A 27,223-nucleotide genomic window follows, 5' to 3' on the forward strand; every position below is an offset into this window, starting at 1 on the left:
ATTATTCTGGTTGCTTTACGTAGACTGGTGGAAATTGGCACACAAAGGTTACTGCATCCATCCTCTAAACCCAGTAACAATTACTCGAGTTCCAAACGAACCGTATTTTGCTGTTTCGTGGACCGATTATCCACCCCAATTATCACTGACCAAGATCTTTTCTCAGGAGGCGGAAAACCTTTTCAAAATTAAAGCATAAGGGATTTTTTAGGGTGGTTGTTGTTCACCGTGAGGTAGATGCAGTTTAAGGTGGGTGCAAAGTTACAAAATCTTGAACTGTTGTTAGTCATTAATCTTATAAGCGTTTATGCACTTCTGCCTTGTTTTCATGAACGCGATAAGCTAAAAAAAACCTCTGTATTGTGTAAAACTAATATTAAAAAAGCTGTTCATCGCTTAGGTCTCCCTACTTGCCGTGCTTACGTAACTTTGGCATAACAGCTTTAAAGGTGCTATGAGCTATCTCCGATGAACTGCTTTGATTTCACCCAAACGTAAAATAATTATTTCGTAGAGTTTATTATAAAACATGTTGTTTCTTTTATCAACAGTCTACTACCTTACTTGTATGCCTAAGTATGATTGGTTGGTTAGCTAGCAAGCTAGACCACCAGATATCATTGGTTTTTTTATGACATCGTGTCCTGCCATCAGTGCGGTTACCCGTGATTTTATTTCCCGCCATTTGTGGCTCCGGATGACCTATCTTTCTAGCATTTGTGGTTACACACGAGCCACATTTAGACCATTTGTGGTTCACGTGTCTTTAACCGCAACATCGCAGGTGTGAAGCTTATGAACATTTGTAAAATGAGGAAGATGATAATTTACGCTTTGAAAAAACTTCCTTCGCGTCTAATAATACATCGAAGATAATATTTAAGTTCAGTAAAAATTATTAAGGTTTAATGAAGAAATCTGAATGATGTTACTGTATGGCGGAAGTGTACAATGGCCTTTTAGTTATTAACATTTTCTATACCTTTATTTCTGAAATTTAATGCCAATTTTGGCAGGATTTCTGGTGAAAACGTAGCATACAAAACGTTTGACTGGCTTTTCAGCTCGATTACATCTCTTCCCATTTGGCAGATTAAGACTCGTTTGCATGGTATCTAACATGCAATTCATACCACACTTTGCGCTAGGTTTGGAACATGGCGAAGAAAAACCTCTGAAAGGATATATTCCACTTCAGCGATAGACATCAATCCCTTAAATTGCTGATAAGAAACCATTATACTGTATTTCTATTAGAAAACACCCTGTAAAAAGAGTTCTCTCAACCACCACTCGTGTTTAGGCTGGATAGTTACACGGAATATGTTTTCAATTTCTTAAATAACGTACGTTCAGGAAGTTCGGGTTCTTTGTTGACATAAAAGAATACAGAAACATCACGCAATCAAATTCGAGATAGTATCTCTGATCTGCGTAATTGGTTTATTAGCTAAGGGATAAGAAAGAACACGAATTCGCAGGTCGTATCAGCTATTCCGTCAAATCTAAGGCCGGAAATAGTAAAAACTCTGTTGCTGTTGTAATTCATCTATCAAGTAAGTGGGCGATGTAAATGAGTTAACTTGATGGTGTAGCAAACTTTAATTATTATTATTACTTCCTATTATTTCGAAATTCTTCGCTAAATTTTATCCGTGGATTTAACCCTGGTGTGTGGCCATTTAAAACTGTATTTAGTAGAATTTTCATCAACTGCTCCTATGCTATATAAGGAGTTTTTAACTTTCGAGTCTGCTAATGAAACCATCTTTCATTCTATAGAAGCTATGGAACAGTACTCTTCTTTTTCTTTGGTTCTTTCTTCTTCCCATTACATCGTATACGTAATTTATAAATAAAAACCAAAACGATTGGTCGGCCAGGAAATCGTGTGCAAGCTCAATTGAGTTTACTTTTTTACCGAAGATCCCCGTTATTTATACTAATTAAGGTGCGTAGGAGGCATAATTAAGATATTGATGTATATTCTAGAATTATTTTTTGCTTCATTAATTCTATATTTCGTGTTGTTTAACCCAATCAGACACCAGGCAATTCCAATAAACTTCATGTTCAACATTCACTCATTGTCTACCGTTTTTCAAGATATATATGTATCGTGGAAACGAGATAGATGCGGTATAGGAAATATTCTAAATCCGCTGGTTGAAAATTCCGCAGTCAAAACTTATTTCGTAGCAAGCCAAAACTCGGTCAAAAGTCTTCCGATCAACTTCGGAACTCTTGGCAAGTCTTCGGATCATCTTCGAAAATCTTCGCAATCGGCTTCAACTCAACTTCGAAAATCTCCCGACGCGCATCTTCAAATCGACTCCGAAAGACTTTAGCAAAACTCAGGTACATCAATTTTTGATACCAGAAAATGCGAGCTCATGTTGTGTCCTTTGGCAACATACTTGTGATACTGTTTTAGACCTAGAGTGAACTCAGTGCAGCCACTTGCCATCCGATAATACTAATCGCGTCATACTACAGAAAAAACAAAAAACAAACAAAAAAAAAAAACAGTTGTTTAGTCCTGCATACGAGCCAATTGGCCCATCAGGCCAGTGCTATCACCGGTTTCTGTAGCATGAAGCGACTAGGAGTATTTCTACTCCCCCCTGGATGAGATGAGAAGTCCATCGCAGGGTTACCTGAAGCATTAAATTCGCCGGTACCCATTTATGCACCTGGGTGGAGATAGGCATTGTGAGAGTAAAGTGTCTTGCCAAAGAACATAACACAATGTCCGCAGCCAGGGCTCGAACCCAGACCGCTTGCTCCGGAGCGCACTAACAATGAGGCCACCTCGCCTCCAGAAATCCGGGTTTAATTGTGTACCTTCAGTAGATAAAATGACTACCTTAATAAAATGACGTAATTATAAACATATATACTAAATAAAAAGGACGGTATTTTTTGCCAGAGATTGAAAATTACTTGTGATAAAAAAGGAGCTTCGCCACAAAAATGTTCACATCGACATGCATGTCGGGGCTCTTAGTCGAGGAAATACGGTAGCTTGTTTATTGATATGAATTGTGTACTTAGTTTGACAGGTAAGAACAAGAAAAGAATGCTTTGACTTGCAGGTGAATTATCAAGAGTTATTAACCAGTCGGATACGTGGAAACGCCAATAAACGACCCAATGATCTAATGGACTTGTAATGCATGTCGCTGTTCACTGTAACGAGTCTTCGACGCCCAAAGTCTCGAGGAGCCGATCAATATTTAATGCACTAAATGATAACATGCGATAAACACCACACAACGAAAACAAAGTCCGATTTTCACGTGGTGATCTCTTTCACACTAACATTGATTTCAGCGACGTTTTTCTTTCAAACTGAAAGTTGATTCCCAGGTGATTTGCAAATTGGAGTGCTGAATTGTTCGTGCAAATAGGAACAAAATAACACCAATTTTCGGCGCCCTTGTAGCGCGAACTATCATTGGCTAGGGATTTTTGTCTATAACCTGGGCAACTCTTTTCTAAACCGCAAATAATATTCCGAGTCAACACCTAGTGATGAAATCTATTTTAGCGGCCACGGGGTAATCCCAATATGAATTAAAAAGCTGTCATGATATTCATTTTCCTCAAACAGTGATGAAGGTAACATGTCTTTGAATCCAAGAGGAATGGATTCATGATCTTCACATTTGACCTGTGGATCCGAGGAATTCCTTCAGGTATCGTCAATATGACTGAATTCGTTTATCTAACTTCTGTTATTGGTAGCCTAACAAAGCGGCGGACAGCTTAGGCATTCAGCCAAATGTAAGTGCATGTTATTCGAAATGATCATGGCTTCCAGTTACAAGACCAAAGAAACCATGTCTCACTGCAATGGGAGACCTAAAGAAGAGCATCTTACGTGGTGCAGGGAATCTTTTTCACAAAACCGGTCAAATGTCACTATTTTGCGCAGTTTGAAAAAATATGCTTGTAGTTTTTTTAGTGTCAAATATACTTCACTCGCCTATGTGTCGCTTCGTGACCGAAATTTACTGATTTTTAAGCCGAATGCAAAGGATAATTTTACGAATGAAACATTTCTGTTAGGCCGTCCGAACAGCGTTTTTAAAGAGATTCGAAAATGAAATTTAAGAATATTGATGTTTAAGATCAAACACGAGATTTCCGAATACTGTAACCGCGTTTTGTAATCGCGTGGCACTTAAACATTATTCCCCTCTAACGAAGTTATTTTCGCGAGATGGATCGCATCTTAAGGAGAGTGATTTGAAAGTTTCGGCCTTGGCAATCTTAATTGTGTTAATCAACCACTAATTGGAATCTTTTACTGATTAATATGTGTCGGTTGTAAGATTTTTTGTTCCCTACATGAGTGATCCTTCCAAATAAAATCGAGTTTTAATCATTTCTAGCCTATCAGGGATGGTTTCATTGACTTTTTTCAAATAAATGACTTTTCGAAAGAAAAACAACAAAACCAAACAATTTTCTTGTTTAAATGTCTCCTCCTTCCACTCTTCCACAGAACAAAGTTGATTAAATAGTTATGCGAAACCATCGACATTACCCCGGACCAAGTTGGAATTGTTTCGTCAGCTTTGTTCCGGGAGAAAAAAGTGTTTCGATATAAGACCACATTAAAGTAAAGTAAGGCACCTTTTTTTTTCAGGCAAAAAGAAAAAACTTAAAAGCCTTGGAAATAAACAATTTACTGTACTTTTCGTTTCACAGGAACTTCTGAGAAGTCTTAATTTGCCAGTGATTCGTTTTAAAGACATCCTCCATTAAGGTACCTAGGAATTATCGCTAGATAGAATACCAAATACAATTTCTAGGACGCTGCCAACTCTAATAAAGACAGTATGGCATAAATCATATTATGGTTACCAAATGTACTCATAAATCGCCCTGATGTCGCATCACTCAAAACACAAACGGACCACAAAGCACAATCGTACACTTTCACCATCTTGAATGTCTCAAGCCTATACTGATTGGTGTTTTCTCAGTAAGCAAGATATAATAGTTCACACTTTGTGATTGCCTGGAAACTGCTATGAATGATAAGAGTATCGAAACAGAAATTATTTCTGGCGAGCGTTCATTGTATAAAATAAGGTAAGGAAAATAAATTTTTATTTTCATATTGTCAGTTCATAGAGTAATGAATGCTATAGAGTTCCCGGAATATTGGAAGATCTCAAAACAACAGCAGAAATATGCGATGTTGGCGAGCGCTTTTACAGCCGTACTCTTGCTATCACAATTTCTTTTTTTAACTATGTATTATTTGAGAAATTTGTGGCTCATTCTAGGAAGAAAATGTTTTCCAGTTGTAATTGATGAATTATAACGTGTAAGCTCCTATTAGCTAACAAACCATAGACTATAAACAAGGGGCTAAAACAAGTGTTATGTTATTTCGTAAGTGTGCAAATTTATTCTATTAACCATATAAGGAAATCAAAGCCACGTCGTCTTTTAAAAGCCAAAGAACAGATTTAAACGCCAAATACGCTGATGACCCTCGCCTAGCGCCATGAGAGAGCGGTACACCAGTATGCTCTATTTTCTTTGTGACATGTTGAATGTGCAGCGACAAAATATGTTTCCTTTCGCGAGGAATTGCGAGGAAGGGAACCTTTGAAAATAATAGTTTAAAATACCCAAGAAGAAAATAAGACCGAAAAGTTGTAAGATTATGTCGAGAGGGCAGAGACCGGAGACCACGATTCAAGCTCGAAAAAATACAGGCTATATTTTTCCGAGATTCCGGCCAACGATGTTACTCAGCTGTAAGGAAAATTTCACAGAAGTAGCTTAGAAATCATTAAAATCAGATGTTAACCGCGGATAGTGTGTGACGTAAAGACACCATAGAAGCAAACAAATAAATAAAATAAAATAAAATAAAATAAAGTAAAATAAAATAAAAGAAGAAGAAGAAGAAAAAGAAAATCGTCAAAAGCAGCATGCCAGTATTTGTAAGCTCCGGCTTCTCAGTGGGAAGACGGATGGACCACATAAATGGGATATTGTTAAAACCCTGGATTCCTCTTTATATGCTGTTTTGAAAACACATCAATTATCGGTCTTTTCTGTTCACTATCTTGTATCTTTAACAAGGTACTTCTAGCAGCGAACAGACTCACTAAAAACCCACTTCTATGACTTTTCCCGCAATTTTCAAGAGCATTGGCATCAAAAGAAAGAACTTATGATTAACAAGACATTTTTTCCGGAAGTATACAATTCTAAAATAAGCGTTAACGATTTTTAAGAAGACCAAACAGGAAGTGCTTAGAGTCCAGTTTTAATTTATGAACTTTTTATTAGCGATATTCCAAGTTCCTTTAGTAAAATCTTTTTGAAAGTGATTCCAACAACGAGAATACGAAACTACTTAGTATCCTTTTTTAAAAAAAGAAAGTTCTGTATTTTATATGTCATTTACATTCTTGCTATTGTAGCTATTAGTAATGACACCTGACCCCTTTCACAGACGGCGTATTCGTAATTAATCTTGATCAAAATGATTCCGAGCTTTAAAATACTTTTTGTCACGCAGCAGCATTGACCGGGTGGGCAAATAAAGGAAAAATAATTTGTTTCTTTTTGTGTCAAAATATATGAACTTCATATTTTGAACTTATGCCATTTCTACGAACCTGAAAGTGCCCTAGGCTGTTGGAATTAAAGGTTCGCACTCGGCATGCATGAATTAATATTTAAGACTCCCTGATTAGACATTTAGTTTGCACTTCAAAGAACATGGCCGATTTAATAACAAAATGTCTTCGTTTGAAACATCCGCGAAAGCTAGTCGATCGTAGTTGATCGAGAAAGGGCAATTCTTGAGATAAACTCGTTTGACATTCAGCCCAGGTATTATAAGAAGACGCTAATGGCACTATTCTACCAGTTCACTGACCCAATGAGGTACCTTGTCGCGTGTTTCTGGTCGCGTGTGGCCACGGAGCGGCACTTATTCGTCGCTAAAACTTATGTTTCTAGACAAGATGTATAAATTTGTGTGGCAGGCGCAGTAGAGATTCAGATCATCTTGTATTGTGAGAGATTTTCGATGGACCTAAGTTTTGTTACAAACGTATGTCATTACATCTTGGTATAATTTCGTGTTTTTACCACGGAACAAAAAAGTAAACATTTTTGTTTCAATTTCAGTATAAAAATGGCTGCTAGAGTGCTATTAGGATGGTCAAGAGAAGCTTTCTCGCTTTGCAATTTGCTATGCGCGTTATAATTTAAACTGAAAGGAAGGTTTACGCAATAAGGCAACAAGTCGAAAAACTGTTAAAACACCAGTTCCAAGACATTGGCAGCTGATGCAAGCCGTAGTCAGGATAACAGTCCACTTGGAGATAAATAGAGCCTGAAGTATCTCAAATAAATGAAATGTTTCCGTGATAACTAACCAAAACAAACGTATATGTATCAAGAAAATAAACAAGTGCGCCCGACAAGAGTTACTTAACACACACACACAAAAATTGCGTAACTGAATCCACTTACTTCAGATTTTCGATTTTTCCATGATTCTCTGCTCAGTGTAACGCAAACTTCTTCAAGACGGTTTATAGTCCTCAATCTTCTCACTACGCCGCAAAATGTCGTAGGACTCTAAAATTACTTCTAAAAAATATAAAATATAAAGGAACGCTGTTTCGTGACTATTTCGAGTATAATAAGACAAACAAATGCACTCTGTGAGAAATGCGTTAGCTTCCGTACATGAATTGTGTTCGTAAATGTAAGATACACGTAAACGTCAATCAAAAATCATCAATATGAATTCTTTTCTACGTATTCCCTCACCCAATTGGCCAAGAAATATAGCCTATTTTAACGTATTTGATTAATTTTTATGGAGGCCTCCAGGGTAAGTACTCGTATAAACCTTTTTTTTAGCTTGGGCGGTATGTAAATAATACTTAAAAAGAGACTGCTTTCTTTACACTTTAGTGATTCTCTTTGCGTATGTATCTGTCAATATTAGCAACTAAAAATTTCTTAACCCCAAACATTCTCTATAAAGCGTGACAATTCAGGACTATTTGGCATTACAGGTCAAATTAATCGTTCTTTTCACGGTCTGGGGCCAATTTAAAAGCGACATAATTGTCAGGTCATGCAGAGCAATAATTTTACGATATGTTTGAATTGCTCGTCTGAGAAACTTACTAACAAAGGCTGCATGGGTTTCTAGCACTCGCCAGTAAATATAGTTAATCGGTTTTCAAGCATTTGAAATAGCATTTAGGACTTTTATTTTAGCGCAACGATTTGATAAATGGCAGTTTCATGGCGTGTTGTCGGTACTATATAACGCCCAAACAAATACTCTGTGGCACAATTGAATAAGTTCTGGTCTTAGTCACTTCGTGCTGCAGGCCAAATATACCATACTTTTTGTAAAATGTCTAAATATTGGAAGCATATGATTGCGAGTCTTCGGCTCTTCGGCTCTCTTCATCCGTGCCACTGGAATAACACGGAAATCAAAGCGAAGGTAAAATTCAAAGATCGATCGATCAATTTACTTGTATTGCTACCTGTACCTAGCGGGTATGTAATAACGTCTTACTAAATGGCTCACGGAGGGACTCTTCTTAATTAATCAACACTCTATCATCTGCCTGCCTGCCTGCCGGATACGGTATAATATATTACATCGACTAAAATTCCTACATAAAACTGAAGCGAAGCGCCCATGTCCAAGCTGCACGGTTTTTACAGATCGTTCTCTAGTCTGAATTCACCCAAAATACTGATATGGTCACAAGTGAAATCTTTAAGGAGTAGATATTACCAACTATTTGTTGGGTAACATGAATTAAATATTCGGCATTATTTCAGGCTTATCGGTGCTTGTTTGACCGCTTGACCAACCACGTGCAAGAGATACAGTACATCAATTTGTTATCTCTATCGATGCGCCTGTTTCAAACTATTAATCGACAGCTTTTTAAATTATTTATGGCGGCGTTATCTCATCTTTTTGCTAGCTTCGCGAAAAAGAGAATACAATAGTCAAAACACTCAAGCCTACCCATCTTAACAGGTGCAAATTTTAAAAAAGTTCAACGGAAAATATACTTTCCTTGCAGTGCAGAATAAGTGGAAAGTGAAACGTAAGCCGGATGTCTTATAACTGAAAGCTGCCAATTCTGAAGTCACTTAAACATATTGGGCGTAGCCTTACATGAGCGTTTTCGGGGTTTAAATTACTTTGAATGGAATGGATCTGGCGGTGATGTTTTCACGGACGTTGAATTAATTGGATGAAACCTTGCGGGGATATAGCTGAACACTTCAGCTGGCGTCTCGGTTAGACAAAGCTCTAAAATAAACGTACTGCAAATTGATAATACAAATTCTGTGAGTTCGTTGTGCCACACGAGGGATTGCATAATTCCTACCAGAGTACACGTGACCGTGTACTAAACGCTTAACAATATTTGTTTGTTTGTTTGTTTAATTATTTGCACGTAAGTCCGTCTTTTTGTTAGGCAAAAGATTTATCTGTATTCTGTTTTACATTAACATGGCTTTTGAGTGACATGCCTGCTTTCACATTTAGAAAAACCAAAACCCATTAATCCTTACAAAATTTTATTTTTTCGCCCGTTTTTGATAGTTTAATAGTGAAAATTGTTATTTGCAAGAATACGTTTAAGCTCTACCAAATTTTCAACTGTTGTAAAATCTTCACTTAGGTTGCCATTTTATTGGAATGAAGAAGAGGAGAGACAGATAATATTTTTGGATTGATATGAGATAGAATTTCAATTGGAAAAAAATCCCTGTAAACAGCTGAAGATAATCCCATCAAAGGACCTTGCACGGATAATAACACAGATTTTTGACCATTATTGTTTGTTCATATCATGCTATGTATTATATTTGGAGAGTTGTGTTTTTTTATTGGATCAAACGCTGTTTTTTATTTCATATATCGGTGAAATTAGCTTTGATGCATATTTCGAGACTTGTCCACCTGCATTATTGTGTAAGAAGCAAATTTCTAACAAAACTAAGTAAATTCTTAAATATTGAATTGATAGATAGTTTTTATATGGATTTTGGTCGCCAGGCTCTCTCTGCGTTTAAATTACAAATACAAAACACAACAAAACAAAAATTCATACTCATAGTTTACCAGTCCATGCGTGCAGAGTGTCTAGCTTTACATCGGCTCAGTCGGTGGAATGAGATTCATATCTCCATTGAGTCCTTCGATATTAATTTCTTAAACCTCAAACTTAATAATCGGAAGTAATACTTTAAACGAAATATACTCGTGACTGAGGGATTATTGTGGATTCTTGGCTCTTTGGTTAATCCTCCCGTAGAAATAAAAAAAATGAAAAGCTAGTATTTGCTCTTGTTCACCAAGTGAAACTGAATTAAATTACAAAAGAAACAAAACAATGCAAATCAACAACAACAACAACAAAAAACAAAAAAAAACAAGAAGGATTGTTACATTCATACTCATAGTTTACCAGTCCATGCAAAGAGTGTCTGACTTTACTTCCCAGTCAGTGGAATGAGATTCATATCTTCTAGGAACCTTCGATGTTAAGTTCACCAACCCCATCGGAAGCAATACTTTAAACGAGACATAGGCTTAAGGGCTCATAGCTATTAGGGCTTATGGGGGATTTTTGGCTCCTTAGTTAATCCTCTTGTGTAAACAAACATGAAATGGCGGTAGTTGCTCTTGTTAACCAAGTGAAATTGAATAAGACATTAGAAAAACATTAAAAACCTTCTTTGAGGTTTGACTGAGTCAGCGGATATGTAAATGTGACTATTAAATGCGATGTGACACGAAATTGTTAGACAGTGATTAATTAATTTGAAAAAAGGAATCAAAACCTTTAGTAATATCAGAGTCCTCGCGATATTGCTCAGAACGATAAGACTGAGCAATAGCGTTACTGTTAAAAGTCTTGACGGCAGTTTACATGTAAGTTTATCTTCTTTGATATCTTTCAATTTTCTGTTCTGGAATTCAGGGTTTACATGTACATTACAGCGGAGCAGCTACTTGTCGATTTGATTCATGCATGTCAACAATTCATTCGGCCATGAACAATTTCCATATCAATTAGTCCTTTTTGTTTATAGGCCACAACTGAAGTTGATGCTCGGATTGAAGTGTTCCGTCATTTCTTCTTTTGTCCTTTTTTTAAAACAAGAAGTTGTTAAAAACTGATTTTTTTTTTTTTTCAGGATTTTACTGGTAATAGTTTTGCATTTTTTTAGAATGCAATGTTAGCAAATCCTGCATGCGCTATTCATCAAACCACCCGTTAAATGACGGCACTCACGTTCTTCGCTATAAGAAGTAGTTGTGAACCGCTCCAGCAAATCAGCTTTTACCTCAGAACAGAGCAACTTTAAAATTAATCTTCGTTTAATTATTTGCTGTTGTGACGAAAGATTTTACAAACAACATTTTTTGGAGAACTGAAATACTGCTACTCTGATATTATGTTCGTTGGCTACTTCTTTCGCCAATATTCGTATTTCTCTTTTGCTAAAACCGCAACACCGAAAGCTTTTATTTTCGTCATATAGAAACCGGTGGCTTATTATATTTCAAAAGATATCTCATATATTTATAATTATCTGCTGCAACTGACTTCTAAACCATATAGGTACTCAACAATTTATAAATCAACTACTAAAAACGCGGTAATCAATATCGCTATTGTGTCTTGTAGATATATTTTATCGGTTCATTTATAACATTATAGTTCACTTTAAACACCCTCGTTACTTCAGTAACACCTACCCGAGGCTGTTGAGTCCCCAGCGCTCGACGAATACTGTTATGAGTTGATTGTTTGGGCAAAGTTTCCGAATGAGTTCTGTTCCTGTGAGTTAATGTGGCTGTCTGAAACGTTACAATCACATTAAAGTTTGAATCGGTAATATGCGCACAACATGGACAAATTATAAAAACGTACGTACTCACGAGAAATTCCCTGGTTGTCTTTCGATCTCTCACTCGTAAGCAGGATATCAACGATTCCAAACCAGATGTTTTTGCAAGCTATAAAATTTTAAACCCTTTATGGCCACTAAATCTTTCTTGAAAGATTTTTCATTTAATTTTTTTCTGATCTCCTGTCAGGCATGGCTAAATAATACAGCTCAGCTCACACCAGGTACACCAGCTGCAACAATAAAGAAATTTCAGATTTTCAATTTATTACGACCTTGGTCAATTCTGCACGACACTCTTTGAAATTCTGTTTTGACTAGCCAAGGTGGGGAACAATTTTTATCGTCCACGAGAAATCATTATTACGAGAAAATACGTAATGAATAAGCAAGTCAAAGACGCAAATTTAATAACCGGGCTATTGAAATCATGTTTTTAGGGGGCTGTCTGTTTGGAGTTTACATTATTGCTGAGAAAGGCATATAACAAAAAATATTCTCAACGGCATAGATTAGCGGAATAAATGCTAGCTTATATATAACTTCCTTTTGCCTCACAGGTTGCTTTCCCAATTATTTTAAAATTCTCTAATTCTGATGTCTTTGAATAAAAATAATAAATTTGCTAAGGAGTTTAATTAATATACAATATATTTAATTAAGTGCATTTAATTAAGTCTTGGTTCAATGAGATCGCGATATATCATAAAATTCGCTGACCTAATGTATCACTAGAATTTGTGTTTTAAACATAACTTCAAAGTCGATACTTTGGTCTCTTTCAGTTAGTAATTAATGCAATTTGGCAAATTACGGTTGTGTCAGTTTCACGACAGTGGTTGTTTTTTCGAAAGCATTGTTCTCAAAATTAATTTTCCTCAGTGAAACATAACGCGTTCGGGCCACATGTAGTTGACCATAATGCAAATACAAATGTTTCTACATGTGATAAATGGCATATATCCTGATGATGCGTGCATAAAGTATTCCTAGCCGGGTGATATTTCAAACCACGTATAAGTTATTCATAGAGTTTATTCGAAATTTGAAAATAACAACAAGAATAATAATAAGCATATGGCGGTGCTCCAATTGGCGGTGTCCACATTGTAGAAACCCAAAAGAAACGCCATTACATGAACTGGAGAAATTTGTGATCAAGTTTCTTGCATTAGTATTTACGTTGTATCAAATCATAACCTTTTCTTGTATTCGTGCTTGTAAACGCATCGTAGCACTTAAACGAGGTGTAACAGTCACAGATATAGGACATATAGCGCTGGCCGATTAGCTAAACGAAAATAAACGCGAAATGGGTATCTAATCGTATAATCAATTAATATCATGATTTCCATCTCTCTTCTCCATCTTGGTCACTCAGACACGGGGTTCATGTCTTGGGTCGGCAATTTGCAACCTACCAATATGACCAGGGACGAGGATGACGAGCACATCCCCACGATTAACGTGGTTGCCCCTGATGAGAAATCTGCAGTGAGCTCTCGACGGCGAAAGAAGGTGGTGACGTTCGCTAGTTTGGCGGACCTTGCGGAGATACACGCCTTAGCGGTATGTGAAGCCGATTCCCAAGCTCTAGAGATAGGCAACACAGATGGCTCCGAAGACGCAAAACCACAAGCTTTGCCAGATCCAAGCTACTTCTTGAACATGCCTTTAGAGGATTATGACGCAACAAGTAACAACGTGAGTACAAATAATTTGTAATTTGGTACAAATTAAAGATTTAATTTATTGATTTGCAGATTAGGTCTGGTTAGTTAACTTTGCAAAATGTTAATTCCGGAGAGGAAGTAAAGACTAATTTTTATTCTTAAAAAAAATGAGAAGTTTGCCTCTACCACATTGAAAGAAATAAGCTAGACCTCCGCCGAACGTTTTCGGAAAAAAACTGCTAATTCTTTTAAGATAGTGTTCTTGTTTATTGACTTAAAACTATCCCATGGCCATGGCCACTCGAAAGGTAGTCTGGAGACGCGAAAACTAGCTTCACTATCATTAAACGAGCCCCATTATTAACATGTTAATGGAACAGCTTTGCCAAATAGGTGATTCGAATTTCATCATTTTGAGTACTCAAAAGCTTCAAACTACCAACTGTACCTGTGCCCACACTGTTCTTCGCAGTTGACTTTATCATCACATCACCTGATTAGTTCCTCCTTTCAAAAGGCTCTTCAGTTTCCCAGTGGAAAAAAATAGTTTTTTGAAAATTCTGATCCTTGATTATTCGTCAATCCAGTTTCCTACACCTGAAGTTTTGCACTTTGTAGTATTTGGTCCATGTAACGGAACGGTATACTGTCTCATGTAAAATAACTTTACATATAATTACACACGCAACCTCAAACATTGGTTGCCATAATTTATTTTATGTCACTTAGATACCTGCCGATGACACCTTTCTTGTATTGCGTCAGTATGGGACAACATCCCGTATTCAGCACGTGTTTCGGTTTAACAAAGCACGTTCGTTGTGGCTCTTTGGACCTCTGCAGCCTCTTAGACGGTGGACTATCAGTGTCGTCACGAACCAGTATCCTTTAAAACCAAATCCATCTAAGGGGAATAAAATAGTTAAAGCTAATTTAAGTTAAAGCTACTAATTTATAGGTAGCTCTCCAATAATTTTTTGTTGAGGTCTCAACTCCAACCAATCAGGTCAATCGAAGGAGATGCAAAATTTGGTTTTTGCTTCGTCGCGCGGGAACCTAGTTAACGGTCCATTATTTCTTACAATAAAGCGTATTTGGAATAATTAAGTTACAAAGTAGAATTGTCTATGTTCCACCAAAGAGAATCTCGAGCACTGGTGCTGCAACCAATCAGAACGAAGATTCGTTATTTTGATTAATAGCAAAATAATTCTGATTTGACTCAAGAGAATTTTCATGCTCTGTTTCCAGGTTACATGCTTTCTCTTTGTCTTTTGACTGATTTGTGGCACTATTAGCTGTCATACATGTCTGTAGGTGCTGACTAAACTAGTTTTTGTTTATACTATAAATACGAACCAAACGCTTTATAGTTTCTTCCTTAATTTGAGATTAAAGATATTTTGAGATGATTGTGATCGTGGTGATACTAATAAACTGTGTGTTTCTTGCGTTTAAAGATCCACCAGAGGAAGCCGAGTAAGTGCTAAATCATTACGTAGTATTACGTCGGTTTGCAGCATCAGCGAATGTGAAAGCAAAGTCAATCCCGCTGCATACCTATAAGCAAAGAGAAATAGATGTAGCTTCTCGTTTAAACGGCTATTCCGTTGATATATCCTCTTTATTGAACTTCAACTTCAACTTCATTTTATTTTGCACTTACATTCTGAAATTACAATATTAGCATAAAAAAGAAAAAAAGATACGTATCTAACAATTAAAGGTGACAATGGTATATAGTTTGTGCATGGAGGCTCAGATAGAACCGCAAGGTTATCGAGTTAGCCTCCATCTCGTTTGAGTGAACATAAAAAAACATGGGAGTAGAAGGACGGATTACTAAAGGAAAGAGCTAGAAGAATTTGAATTGATATTCAAAACATTACTGCAGTAGCCTTTCTCACGGATAACTTTCCTCACTCGCATTACTATATATTCTATCATATATGTGAGGTAATTTTGTAGCTTCTGCCCGCAATATTCTTGGCGTCATGTTAACGATAAGGCTAATCGAAGCAACAACTTTCTGGGCATCCTTTGTTTATTAACCAGCATTTCTTTATAGCTGAGTGTACTTAGTCGTATTAACCCGGAAGAAAACCTTGTCTTTCCCAATTGTCGTTTTCATGATGAATTGCTTTTTATGCAGTTTAGCATAAGCGTATGTTTCTTTGATGGCAGGTACGTGTTTACAGCAATATATACAATGGAGATGATTTTAAAGATAATATCACGTGGATTTATTCTCCATAATTACGCTTACCTCAGAGATCCCTGGAACTGTCTGGACTTCATTGTCGTCGTTTTGGGGTAAGTGCAAGGACTGCTCAAGGCCTGTATTCAATTTGTGTCTTGCCCAGCCAGTTGCTGTCGACGGCCTTGCATTTGTACCGCGCTGATTTTTTCCATTGCCCTTTTACTGAAACATACTTCATCTAAAACAGAGCTAATCCTCCTTGGTGATTTACCTTGGTTTTCGTTGTACCATAAAACGATTAAAGAAATTGCCATAATTTTGAGAATGTTGAGATCAGATGCTACCGCATCGCAGGCTCTTCTTGTTCCCCAACAACTTAATAGGGTCAATATATTCTCCTGGCCGGGTGGAAAGACTCTCTACACTATGTTACTGACTAATGATTACGCCAATCTGCAACCAAAGGTACTTGTGGAAGAAGAGCCACGCTCGCTCAATGGCATATCATCATCTAGCAGGCTGCCCAAAGAATTTCCGATTATTACCGATTGCCCAATAAGAAGTAGCATTAGCACTCTAAGTTGTTTATCGATCAACAACAAGTTTCCCATCGGAAATTGTCGAATCAACGTAGTTTCTACAATAGGGAGGAGGTTCTTGCCACCCCCGCCTCCAGCCACGGCATAAATGTGTTTCTGTCTCATCTGCCATAAGTCTCACTAAATTTGCTAATTGTTTTAATTTCGAAGGTACATAACCATTGCTCCAAACATTGTGAGCTTCACGGCCATCCGCACGGTACGGGTACTGCGGGCTCTGAGGACTATCTCTGTTGTTTCAGGTGAGTGTCTTATGTTATTCCACCAGAGTCTGTGAGCTAACGTGTGTTAAGATACATTTCATGATAGAAGTTAGTTGGATTTGACTAAGCCATTTTAGGTACAATATACCTCTTAGGGGAGGCCTGATGCGACTATGAGGCCCCGCTGGATATTGTAGAAATGTCCATATGTCTCATTGAGGACTCGAAGGGTTTTACCACTCCAAAGAGAGGAGGTGATAGCACATTGTAGCTAATCATATGTTATTCCCGTCATTTTGACAAGCTGACCCGATAATTCGCCGTCAGTTATAGCACACACTGATACACAGATGCTCTGCGAGTGTCATCCCCCATGGTTCATGGCAAATTTGCTTAGGTCTCAAGGCTCATAGCTGATCACAAGCCAGCCCAAAGCACATGCTGTTGTCCTCGGCTGGGGAGTTTTCAGCTTTATAGCCCTGACAGTTTCATTGTTGTTTTTCTTTTTCTTCTGTATTTTTCTTTGTAAACATTGTGTGGTATAATCTCGTCCAAAACACAACTTAGTTTGTTAGCAGTTTAAGTACGTGTCGTTAATTTTGAAATACAATTGCTGGTTTTAATAACATTTGAAAATCGTTTAATGATACACATAGAATCGTCTTAAAATCCCCAGTCAATTTTTAACGTAGTGCATCATGTTTCATGAAGGTATCACATTCAAGTCAGTCTGATTTGGAAACAATGCAGGTCCATAATACCCTTTTTTGTTTATATTTTAGGTCTCCGGGCGATGGTGAACACGCTACTCCGTTCACTGAAGCTCTTGAGCGATGTCTTGGTTTTGTTTTTGTTCTTCCTCGCTGTCATGGCGCTCATTGGACTGCAGCTGTTTGTGGGAGAATTGAGGAACAAGTGTGTTCGTGACATGCCTGTGAACTTCACGATAGATTTCAATGATTATCTTCAAAATGAAAGTAAGCACTTAGTTAAACTGAATAGCTATTTTGTGCTGGGCTCATCATTTTTTTGAGCTTCCATGTTTCCTACTACTAGAAAACCCTCTTTAGAACCTAACACTGAGGGTTTAAATGAATGATTTGGGCCCTTAGAGCTTTGCCAGCTCAGTGAACAGTAAGATAAATTCAGGTGCAACATTTGAAACATTTTAAGGTATAGAATAAGTGTTAAGAGCTATTGCCTGAGAGCATTGAGAATCTTGCGACAGCGACTATTTTGGCACATTGCTCATATTTTGCCTCAAGATACCCTTTGGTGAGCTGTTTTCAAAAATCATAATTTTAAGTTCCAGGGCTTTTTTATTTTCGAAAAAAATTCGAAAGTTTGAAAATGCGGTCAAAGTGCGTTTTCCGCCCAATGGCATGGCCCAAATAACACAGAAAGACGAAGCGCTCGTAGTTGAAATTTAATCAGTTACTGTTAAATTTTACTCAGGCATAGGATAGCTATTTATCTTTAAGTCTAACGTAATAAATATATCAAATGCTCCAATATTCTTAATTTTCAAGCCATCCTAAAAACGCGTGCGACGACCGCTTAACGAAAGGCAAAATATGGGCTAATTTGGAATGGGTAAAACCCTTCCTGGTACGTTGTTTTTTTAAAATTTAACTCCATGGCCTAAACGTTTTGCTCTTTAGCTGTTATCCCTCCAAATCTCAAGCTCGAACTCAACGCGCTTCCGTCTCTGCAAAACGAAGTTGTTTGTCATGTACAACTCACAGATGACCAAATAATTTGAACACGAAATGGACGCTGAACTTTGCTATTGTATTTTCTGGCTTGACCTTACAATTAATTTATTCCAAAAGTTAAATAAATCATTTAGAAACCATTGAGAGTCCTGTGAGTGAAAAAAAATTAAAACAATGATAAAATTTGAAAACCAGTTGTCAACAGATAATCTGTCGATTTCATGTGGATCTTATGGCCCAGTTCAGACGTCGTGCTTCTACCGTGCCGAACTAAATTCAGGAATTAAGTTCGACAAAAGCACGGCAGAAGCACGGCGTCTGAATCAAACTTTTGAATTAAGTTCGGCAAGCAATTAAGTTCGACAAGCTCTGCCTTGCTACACGACTCTGGCACGGCAGCGATTCAAACGTCGTGCTTCTGTCGCGCCAAACTAAATTCATAATTTATGTCAATGTGTTTTGGCGAGATTTCGTTCCCGCGGGGAGTTAGGAGGAGAATTGTTACGAGGTTTCAGTAAACCCTGGATTTGATTCGACTCTGGCCCGACGTCTGAATCAGAGTTGATTTCCTGCCGTGTAACAGTCGAACCAAATTGCAATTTAGTTCGGCACGGCAGAAGCACGACGTCTGAACTGGGTCTAAGAGTACATAAACACTAGTCGCAAACGTTTCTGAACAGAGTTGCAACGATAACAACAGCATTATATCCCTACTATCGTATAATTTATGATTTTACAAGACAATTTTAAGGAGCTCAACAGGTTAACTTCGCTTGTGACTCTTGTAGTTTTATGGTCAACATTATAGCTAATATTAATTCCGCCCGCTTGTCGCTAGCTCTTAATGTTCAAGAAACAACTCGGCTCATCGTGCGGAGTTTATATTCAGATCCAAAATAAACGCAATACATACCAATGACACCGCATGCAGCCTCTAAAGCCATATTTTCCCATATTTTCCCGAATCAAGTACCTTTACCATAAAGGATAACTGACATTTTATGACGGCGGTTTTGCTGTTGAAACGCGAGAGACCCGGAGTAACGCAACACTCCTTTGAGTCGCGCATGCGGAGACGGGGTACTATATCTGTTGCCAATGTAAAATGTCGAGTTAGCAGACAAGTGAGCTTAAGTAAGCAGTATTCTCAAGTAATGTAAAATCGAATATAACCCTGCTTATTTCCAGGTGTCACGGTTGTCTTAATATTTTACAAGCAAAATACAAATTGTGGCCAAACTTTTGCCGCGCATTTTTCACACATTGTTTTTGGCGGGAAGCGAGGGGTGGGTGGGGAGGTAGTCGGCGTCGTAAGGGTCTGTTAACAAAGAGGAAGGGTAACCCTAATGCCAGAGTTATCCTAATAATAAAGTCTCTAGCACTCGAAAGTTTGTTGTTTTGTATCGGCGTGCTTATGAGGCAGCCAGAATACACTAAGATGACAAACCCTAGCTGAACGTGAATGTTACCCTTACACCTGGGTTATATGTTGTCCTTGTAAATACTCGGATAGGTACAACTCAGCTACCTGAACAACTTAATTTCGATTCCATAAAAGAAAATACGTTCTACACACTGACGGTCAACAGTTTATCACCAAAATTGTTTATATTTTGTTTGGCGCTAAAGTTTTCGATACGTTTGTTGCTAATGTCGCTAAAATATCCTTAAGCAGAATTGTTTATAGTCTTGCCTTCAAACGCGTTCTAAAATCAAGAAAAAAAAAATGGTATCTGGATGACAAAGAGCTTGAAATTAAAAATTAAAAATTTGATTTTGCTTGTTAACTCGGGCTAGGATAACCCTACTAATACGGTACCCTCCCTTCTTGTAAGCAGGCCTCAGTATAGTCCTTGTGGATCGTAGGGTTTGTTCATTGTTGATAAGAACAGTTTTGTGTTATGTCCTTTAGTAGTTCCATGTAGGGAGCTCTCCTGTGTACGAGAGGGCTGTGGTACATCTAGGCCCAGGCCCTCGCGTACACGCAGCAGCGTTGGTAACTTTAGCATCTTCAAGGTATCACCTTTCGCCATTGAACAAAGATCGAACTGGTCATACGTAATGGGATGCTGGATCTGGCTTGCTGTGGCCGCCACGTCTCTGGCCGGCGCTAGAGAAATTTGTCTCCTCTTCTGATGCCTGGATATCTAACTCATCCATATCTTGCTGGCGAGCGGCAGCATTAAGACGCGAAAAGGAAGAGCCAATCTTCGAGGCTGTAAGGAATTCATATGACTGGAAAAGTCGCAGACAGTCAGCACCACAAGCACGGTGCATTTCACCTGCAACGACCTCCGCATCGAGCTTTCGGCCTGTTGTTTGGCCGATACGAAATTTAGCCGAGAGATAGGACTTTTGTTTATTGCTGAACCGATAAGCTTTTTTGACAGCTCTTAGAGCCTATCCCTCTTTGGCAACTACAATAGGGTAATCCTGGGTAAGCGGACTTGTCACCCATTTTGGCTAGATCTATCGCAGTATGTCTCTCAGGTGACCGTGTGCATTTCTCGAGGGACAAGTGCTTTTCAAGCGCCGATTCCCATTGAAAGATGCGCACGCACCCATCCTGGGGACATGAATAAACCCCAGCAACCTTGTTGCTCTCCTCTGGATTGACATTCGTATTTCACTGACATTGGCATTTCCTCCGTGCTGGCTTCAGGAGTTGTGGCTTTGGTCGACTTGTTGCCCTAAGGTTTGAAGTCTCCCGGGGAAAATGCTGCCACTAGTCCGCTCTGACTAGGTTCTGTAACATGATGAGACACATATCCACATTATATTTTAATCCAGAAACAAGTAACAATGCAGTTATATTGTTATTGGTAATAACAGGTGTTGAAGAGGTACTACTGAAAAGCAAGTATTACCCATCCCTCACTGCCTCTCTACCTAACACTATTAATCAGGGAGGTTTCCGTACTCGTTATTGTATCTAATTAAGGTCGAATTGTGAAGAACACCGTAGTAATGGTGAATGAGAAATGAGAAATGAGAGAGTTTGTCAGTCCGTAGAATAAATCGTGACATTATGTATACAATATTTGGCTACTTACCAGAAGACCTAGAAGACGATGCATCCAGTTTGATTACATCACCAGGACCGACAGCAAATACATGCCAACAAGTAACGGAATATGTTGAAGTAAACTCAAAGTTGTTCAGTTTTGTGATACCCGCTATTGTCTGGGCCGTGTCTTGCGTCTCGGCAATGGTGTCCATGGAAACCACTCGGACTCTCTCCAATCCTCCATTAGAAATCAATGCAATTTTCATGTCATTTGCAGTGCACACGTCCTGTCCTTCATTTATGTATGCCCTGATATGGAATTTGCATGACGTAGCCAATCGATCTGCCGCACCTTTACCGCCTTGTGGATCGCTAAAATCAATGCGTGCCATCCGATTTCCGCAACGTGTTCCTAGACGTCGGCACGCCAGGATTATGCGAGAAGAATGGTAACACCAGGCGTTATCCTGACGAAAAAAGGCCGTGTTGATTTCCGGATGCTCCCGTTTAAGTGTGGTCAGCACGTCGTGCATGATGGCTACGACTGCAGAGCTTCCCTGGCTACATGACTGGATGACGTGGATGAACCCTTGCCAACGTAGGACCCCTTTTTTTCGTCGGTATACGACTGATATGTGCCACGATATACCCCGCTTGCCAAACCAGTTTGCTTGCGACTCTCGGTACCTCTGCGGCAAAACCTTCCTTGCCCAGTCGTTTACAATTCTTGGTTGAGGGCATCGATGACATCCAGGCGAGCCTGATCTTGGTGTGCTGATCGTAACCAATGATATTTCCATGACTGGATGGTAAGCGTGGCGTAGTTGGGAAGATACACAGCTTCGTCTCTGTCGTCATCCGTGTGAAACGGCGCCTTAGCTACAGCTTCTGAAATGGCAGCCAGCGTAGAATTTAGGTTTTCGCACTGCTCGCATACGTCTTCGTGTCTGTGATCGCATTGCTGCCAAAGGTCTGGAATGGTGCAATCGCTAAGGGCAAACACCCTGCAGTGACTGGCTACCTCGGAGTTGGTGCTAATGTGAACCTGCCAAGGAATGCATGTGGACACTACCGGTTCAAAAATAGCATAAATGACACTACTCACCAGCTCTCGCCAACAGCAACTTCATCTCTTTATTCATACTCTCATCCCTGCTTAGTTTGAAGCTTGCCAAATGACTGCTGACATATCTCGTGCGGTCCTTTAGACTTACGCACTCGAGGTGTCCTGAACAGTCGCTCGATTGCCCGCAAGTGCTGGACCTACCTTGTAGAGTAATGTAGCTAAAGAAAAATGCCATATGAAAAATACAAATACTTAGGAGCACAAAATGGCACAGCTAAGCCAACAGCAGGACTGGTCTCATATGTTCCAGATTTTCCTATTCAATGTAGCCAATAATATTACTGCACCTGGTGTGCGCGTGACTTGGCTGTTGTGTTACTTCGTAAATAAACTGACCTGTATGGGTCTTGTATGCTTTCGGGAAGATTTCAAACACATCTGGTACTTATAACGGATGCTTTAATGTTAGCTGAAAGCTGAAGCGATAGCAAGTAGATGGGAAAACGGGTTTTGGTGCGTATTTTGTGTTTATTTTAGAAACATATTTATATGATTGTGCGTGGGATCGGGAAGTTGTAGGTGAAAGGTCAAATTAGGTCAAATTATAGTCCAGTCGGAAAATGAGAAATAACAAATAAGTTTACACCATTGCGCGTAAATTAAGCGCTGTTAGAAACTGACGAGATGTTATCTTTTACCAAATCTTGTTTGGAGAGATCTGAAATGTATTCATTAAGTTGAAAATACATCCGAGAAGAGACGACCATTTCCGGAATGTTTACATAGCAGGTCGCCATGTCATTTCGAAATAGCTTTCCCAGAACAACTTATCTTGAAATCTCAAGGTAATAATCACACGATAAATATATATTTTAGGGTTTTATTTCGCAAGTTGCTCAGAAATAACGATAATCCAGTCACTCAAATGTACAAACATTGAGGTTTCGGTCTTTCTTTACGTCGAAATGTAGATAAATATTTTGAAAGATGTGCTGAACATTGTTCGTAGATTCCAGGTTTTTTCAAAGGGAACCAGTTGAAGTCCGACCTTGGTATTTGGCAGGATAACATTTAAAAGACAAATCTTTTCAGCTGTAAAGTTAGATTCTGAAATAATTAGGTACCAGAGAGGGTTTTATCCGGTCAAAAATAGCCAATATTCTGCCGCTCGTTAATAGGTTGAAGGAAGTGTTTTTTGAATGGCTTGAAACTTAAAATAATAGAGCATTTGACACATCTTTTAACTTGAGCCGTAAAGAGGAATAGCTATTCAATATCTGAGCAAAATTAAACAGCAATTGACTGAATTTCAAGAATTTACCAACGCTTCGTCTTTCTGTGTTATTTGGTGAATTCCTTTGCGCGGAAAACGCACTTTGACCGCATTTTCAAACTTTCGAATTTTTTTCAAAAACAAAAAAGCGCTGGAACTTAAAATTGCGATTTTTGAAAACAACTCACCAAAGGGTATCTTGAGGCAAAATATGAGCAATGTGCCAAAATAGTCGCTGTCGCAAGATTCTCAATGCTCTCAGACAGGAGCCCTTAAGAAACCAAGAACCCTGTCTTCACCCAAATGATACAAGTCCTGCAACTGCTTAATACTACCGTACAAGGATGTGTACGTAGGTGTTCAGTGAAGCCAAATACGGTTTTAAAGACTTCTGCCACTGTTATATTTGTGTTAAGACGGTTTTCAATCGCGTGTCGTAAAACCAAAACTAAACCAATTACTCACCAATTAGACTACTCCGCCAACCTCAAACCGCTATATAAATAAAGTACCATTATATAATTATTACTTTGAACACTCAGTAGAAAACCGCTCTAAGCCCTAATTTATCGATAAAACTGAAAAATCTGCCGGAACCTACTATTTTTGTTAATTTAATTTGTTTGTAAGGTGCGTGGTACATGCGTCAGGGTCAACCAGTAATTTGTGGAAACTCTTCATGGGCCGGGTGAGTACATCTTTTTTATTGTTTAATTTTTTTTTTCGACAATTCCATTCCTTACACAATGCTTAGATGTATCTAATAGCACTCTTGCTAGGTTCGGTACAAAGTGTCCCAAAATTGTTTGAGCATCATCTTGAGTCTGAACTCATTGTAACGAACCCTACTTGACAGATTATTTTTGTTGGCAAAATCTGATGTTTTAGAATGATAATCGTTGGTGCGAAATGGGAGGGACTGGGATGCAGAGAGCAGTCGGACGTAAGGGAGAAATGGGGCTCGTTACTATAAAGAGAGAAGAATCCTCTTTACTCTAATTTCGTTCTTAAAACGGAACATTGCTATAAGGAGTCTGCAATACGTTGTTCGCCGTTGGCTTTCACTAAATCTACAACCACGAAACCTATTTTATTGGAAAATGGGCAAAAACAAAATAATGTCCGTAATACCAACAGAATAAGTGTCAGTACCCTCATTCCCCTTTTAAATGTTGGAAAATGGTAAAATTCGAACTTCTGTATATGAAAGTGTTTTGTCAGCATTGCACAGGGGTGGAAGGTTGTAGGTGAAAGTTTCACCTAATGTAGATCAACAACTAAAATAAAGTGAAGAGAAAAATTGATATCATCCCCTTCCTCTTAACCATTATATTCACATTCTTCGTCTTCGTAGGTCTTGTCCAACTAACTACACATGTATGGCTGACGCTGGACCTAACCCTGATAATGGTTATACCAGCTTTGACCACATTGGATGGGCCTTACTAATGGCCTTTCAAATTCTAACAATGGACTACTGGGAAAACCTTTACAACAAGGTACTTTAATGAAGTCTCATATGTTCGATATGATCTCCAGGGTGATATAAGAAATTAAACGTGGGAGGATTGGGCATTGCGTTTATTAGACGCATAATAGACCCTTGCTTTAACATTTACCTTTGCTGACATAAAACACAACCTTTAGCCCCGTCGTGAGTTAACCGTTGACCAAGCACAACTAACAGTTCAGTGAATGTTGATCGAGACCATGACATGGGAGTTGAAAGAACGTTTGCATGGCATTTGTTGCCAGAGACCTAAATTCCAAGGAACAAAATCTAAACAAAAATGACTACAACATGCCAAATGAGGTGTCAGGAATGGTCGCTTTATAAAAAACCATTCCCAAGAGCTAACTTCATCCAACTCCTTTTATCTTATTACAGGGTAATTCCAATTTGCTTAACACCTCACCACATACCACACCTCATTTCCATTTTTTTGGAATCGCAGGTTGTCAAGGCTGTAGGTGTGTGGTATGTCTTTTACTTTGTGATCACCATTTTCTTCTGCTCGTTCTATCTGCTCAATCTTGTGTTAGCTGTGGTGTATCTCTCTTACGAAAAAGAATTGCAATCCCTTGAACAAGAGGTAAGCGAAATCAATTCTTTGTCAACTCATGGTTAGGCAGGCAGGTGAGGTGACTACAGAATTCGAACAGAATGCATCAATGAGAAGATGGCAGTCCGCTCATCTTACGCTTGAATCGCTCATGCATTAATGCGATTTTTGGAATACCCAGATCAACAGTTTCAAATAGTATATCATATACGGGTATGGAGGATCTTTATAATTAAATTGGAAGAAAGTCCCAAAACCTCCTCTTTTTCAGGGCATCAAAAAAATATCATTTTCGTGTGATCCACAAAACTAAATTAAAATGGAAAAAAACCATAAAATGATGCTTAACAGAAAAAAAATAAACAGTTATTTAAATCTATAAATTAATTGTTTGACGTCAAATTCGTAGAAAATAGAGCGCACTCTGTATCCATTCATTTCGCAGGAGAGAAGGAAGGAGCGCTTAAAGAAAACTGCTGCTTCCTACATCGCAGACAATGACACTCTCAAGATCCTCAAACCGCTAAAGAAACTCAGCAAGACGAAAGGAGCTATGGCTGAAGTCACGCAAGCAGCCTGTATAGTGACTGAAGTTCCAGAAGTCCAACAAGGAGATACCAGTAATCGACGAAGTCTATCGGAAACAGTCTTGACGTGCTTTCAACACACACAGACGGCATGTGACTCCTGTTTGAACAAGTTGCCGTTTTTTAAGCCTATGAGAAAACGCATGCGTTCTGTTGCTGAGAGCGCCGCATTTGACGCTGTTATTATAGGAATTATTTTGTTGAATACCATTGTGCTCGCTCTCTATCATTACGGGATTGAAAGGACATTCGAGAAAGTTCTGGACTTATGTAATATGGTGAGATAATATTATTCCTTGGGTGATCTTAACTTTACTAGCACGCATTTGTAGAAATTACATTCTCCGCACTCGATTTGATCTCTCATCGTCGACTGCCTGTTAACTGTTCCTTTAGAAAATTAAACTGAATGGTCAACTTTCTTGATCACAAGTCACAAAAGTGAAAGAGACTCTCCTTAAAGGCGAGTATACTTAGGTTGATGAAGGGCGAAGAGAAATTCCCAATCTGAATCGGTGTCCGACCTCTTAAGATCGAAGAATGTTATTTAGCGTTTTACAGGCTTGGTGCGAGGTTTTTGTTGTTGTAGTTTTATTTTAATAAGTTTTCATCGTATAGAACTAATTTCTCTTTCGTTTCACTTATACAAATTTGCATTATACTCTGAAGGTGTTCACGATAATCTTTGTGATAGAGATGATATGGAAACTTATCGCCTTTGGTCCGCTGACTTACGTCAAGAGCCGGTGGAACGTGTTTGACGCCGTCATTGTGATTGCAAGTGTTGCTGGGTATCTTACAGCGTCTGGTGGAAGCTTCAGTATTTTCCGTAGCTTGAGACTGGTAATTAACTTACTGGCACTGTCCTCAGTTGTT

At 38.5% G+C, this 27,223-nt stretch overlaps 1 protein-coding gene and 1 pseudogene across 1 annotated transcript in view; one reads left to right on the forward strand and one right to left on the reverse strand.

Moving 5' to 3' along the window:
- The first annotated feature begins 3,551 nt into the window (after nt 1-3,551).
- LOC110057105 (sodium channel protein 1 brain-like) overlaps nt 3,552-27,223 on the forward strand; it is a 36,437-nt gene continuing 12,765 nt past the window's right edge. The window contains exons 1-13 of the mRNA XM_089291274.1: nt 3,552-3,698; nt 4,717-4,774; nt 13,343-13,665; nt 14,364-14,515; nt 15,033-15,113; nt 15,819-15,947; nt 16,584-16,675; nt 17,419-17,613; nt 24,328-24,385; nt 25,052-25,196; nt 25,653-25,790; nt 26,206-26,625; nt 27,017-27,190. Coding sequence (XP_089147400.1) covers nt 13,354-13,665; nt 14,364-14,515; nt 15,033-15,113; nt 15,819-15,947; nt 16,584-16,675; nt 17,419-17,613; nt 24,328-24,385; nt 25,052-25,196; nt 25,653-25,790; nt 26,206-26,625; nt 27,017-27,190 — 1,896 coding nt within the window. The 5' untranslated portion in view covers nt 3,552-3,698; nt 4,717-4,774; nt 13,343-13,353. The remainder of the gene's footprint in view (nt 3,699-4,716; nt 4,775-13,342; nt 13,666-14,363; nt 14,516-15,032; nt 15,114-15,818; nt 15,948-16,583; nt 16,676-17,418; nt 17,614-24,327; nt 24,386-25,051; nt 25,197-25,652; nt 25,791-26,205; nt 26,626-27,016; nt 27,191-27,223) is intronic.
- LOC149110833 (uncharacterized) lies at nt 20,149-22,659 on the reverse strand (annotated as a pseudogene).

This window comes from Orbicella faveolata, unplaced genomic scaffold, assembly GCF_042242905.1.
Source record: "Orbicella faveolata isolate gen_17 unplaced genomic scaffold, um_ofav_v1 contig_24, whole genome shotgun sequence".
Classification (NCBI taxonomy): domain Eukaryota; kingdom Metazoa; phylum Cnidaria; class Anthozoa; order Scleractinia; family Merulinidae; genus Orbicella; species Orbicella faveolata.